This window comes from Eurypyga helias, unplaced genomic scaffold (assembly GCF_000690775.1).
Source record: "Eurypyga helias isolate BGI_N326 unplaced genomic scaffold, ASM69077v1 scaffold9211, whole genome shotgun sequence".
Taxonomy (NCBI): Eukaryota; Metazoa; Chordata; class Aves; order Eurypygiformes; family Eurypygidae; genus Eurypyga; species Eurypyga helias.
In genome coordinates, this window is record NW_010232765.1 from 5,183 (window position 1) to 6,813 (window position 1,631).

Genomic DNA, 1,631 nt, shown 5'->3' on the forward strand with positions numbered 1-1,631 from the left:
TACTGTCCTTCCACTTGCTGCTTATATAAGGGAAAGGGAAAATCAAATGCAACTAATACTCTGATTACAGCAGACTCCTGAGTATCTCAGTACCAGATTACACTCCGGGACTTTGGTTACTTCAAAATAAGAACGTCTGTCTAGTTATCTGAATGAATGTCTCTCTCACCTAATTTAGGTGGTAATTACTGTACCTGAAGCTGTAAAGCCAGTTCTCTGAATGAATGTCTCCCTCACCTAATTTAGGTGGTGATTACTGTACCTGAAGCTGTAAAGCCGCATCAGAGTCAGGATAAATCCGCCGGGCCAATCCTTTATTCTCCAGTGCCATCTTTTCCAAGAAGTTGTAGTCAACACCATAGCCAAACCCAAGGTTGTATAAGGGATATTTTCCTTCAATGGCTTTTTTCACATGTGCCTGAATGTCCTGAGTGTTTGATATGCCTGCATCAAACCAGAAGTTTGAGTTCCCGTTATAAATAGATAAAATTATCACAAAATGAAATGTGGCTAGATATGTTCAGATTTCTTAGGAGGCATTATGTTTTAGTAGTATGATGCTGGTATAGTACCTTTTAAATCATGAAAACATCCAGAAGTCAAAGACGGAGGCCAATTTTAACTGAGCATTTTTTTCTCAGTTAATTCACTCTCTTTATTATTCCATCCAACACAAACTTACCTACGTTGGGTTGGCCGTCTGTTAACATGATAATTATAGAAGCACTTCTCTTAGGCACAAGGTTTCCTTCATGAGCAGCATTTAGCATATCAATTCCCCTCATTATACCACCATGTAAATTTGTCACTGCAAGGCAGACAGAGAAATTTGGGTTCAGCACAGATAGTCAAAAAGAAGGCCCATTTTTCACTGGAATCTGAGGAGCTCTCATTACGGTATGAAAAGGAAAGATTTGGGTTTGCAAGCAGGGGGATTTTTATATAGAAAAGTACCTGGACTTTGGAAACACAAGAAAAAATACATGTCATGTTCTGAGTAAATTTCAGCTTTAGGAGTGTGTCATCAGTAATCAAACCAAACGCTGTAGCACTGTGTTCTCAGACTGAATTGAAAATTAACTTACACAACCTCCTATTGGCAAGTCCTGTAAAGTACTTACTGCCTTCAGTGTCAATGCCCCGAACAAACTTCCTTGCTTCATCCAAATTCTCAGGAGTGGCCTTGATTAATGTTTCTTTCCAGGTATGCACTCCACTACCAAACAGTATGAAATTGAAGAAGTCATCTTCTGTAATGTCATCTAAGATTTTCAGAAGTGCTTCTCTTGTCTATAAGACAAAGAGTTTTAAATGTATGGTTCAACATTTAATGAAATAGGGGTTTGCAGATTTTACATGATTAGTCTCTCAGCATTTGGGTATTGTTTAACTTTTACACAGTATGTTGTGCAAATATTCTGAGCTTGTTCTGTCCTTGCCAGTCTCTGCGTCTGTTTGAGAGTAACTCTAGTGAAGTCAGCCAGTTGCAATTACATCTGGTAAACCTCTGTAGCTGAGAGGAAAATCAGGTCTCACGTCACGGATCGTTGCTCACACCAAGGTAAGCTGGGATGGCAAATTGAAAGTGATGGGAGATGGGTAGCTACAGGTTGGTGGAGAAGGTCATACGC

General features: G+C 39.5%; 1 protein-coding gene across 1 annotated transcript in view; it reads right to left on the minus strand.

Moving 5' to 3' along the window:
• Positions 1 to 1,290, minus strand: part of LOC104516978 (inter-alpha-trypsin inhibitor heavy chain H3-like) — a gene marked incomplete at both ends in the record, with an annotated part of 4,222 nt that extends 2,932 nt beyond the window's left edge. Inside the window, 3 exons of the mRNA XM_010161503.1 lie at positions 263 to 444; positions 683 to 808; positions 1,122 to 1,290. Of these exons, the coding sequence (XP_010159805.1) occupies positions 263 to 444; positions 683 to 808; positions 1,122 to 1,290 (477 nt within the window). The remainder of the gene's footprint in view (positions 1 to 262; positions 445 to 682; positions 809 to 1,121) is intronic.
• Positions 1,291 to 1,631: the final 341 nt, after the last annotated feature.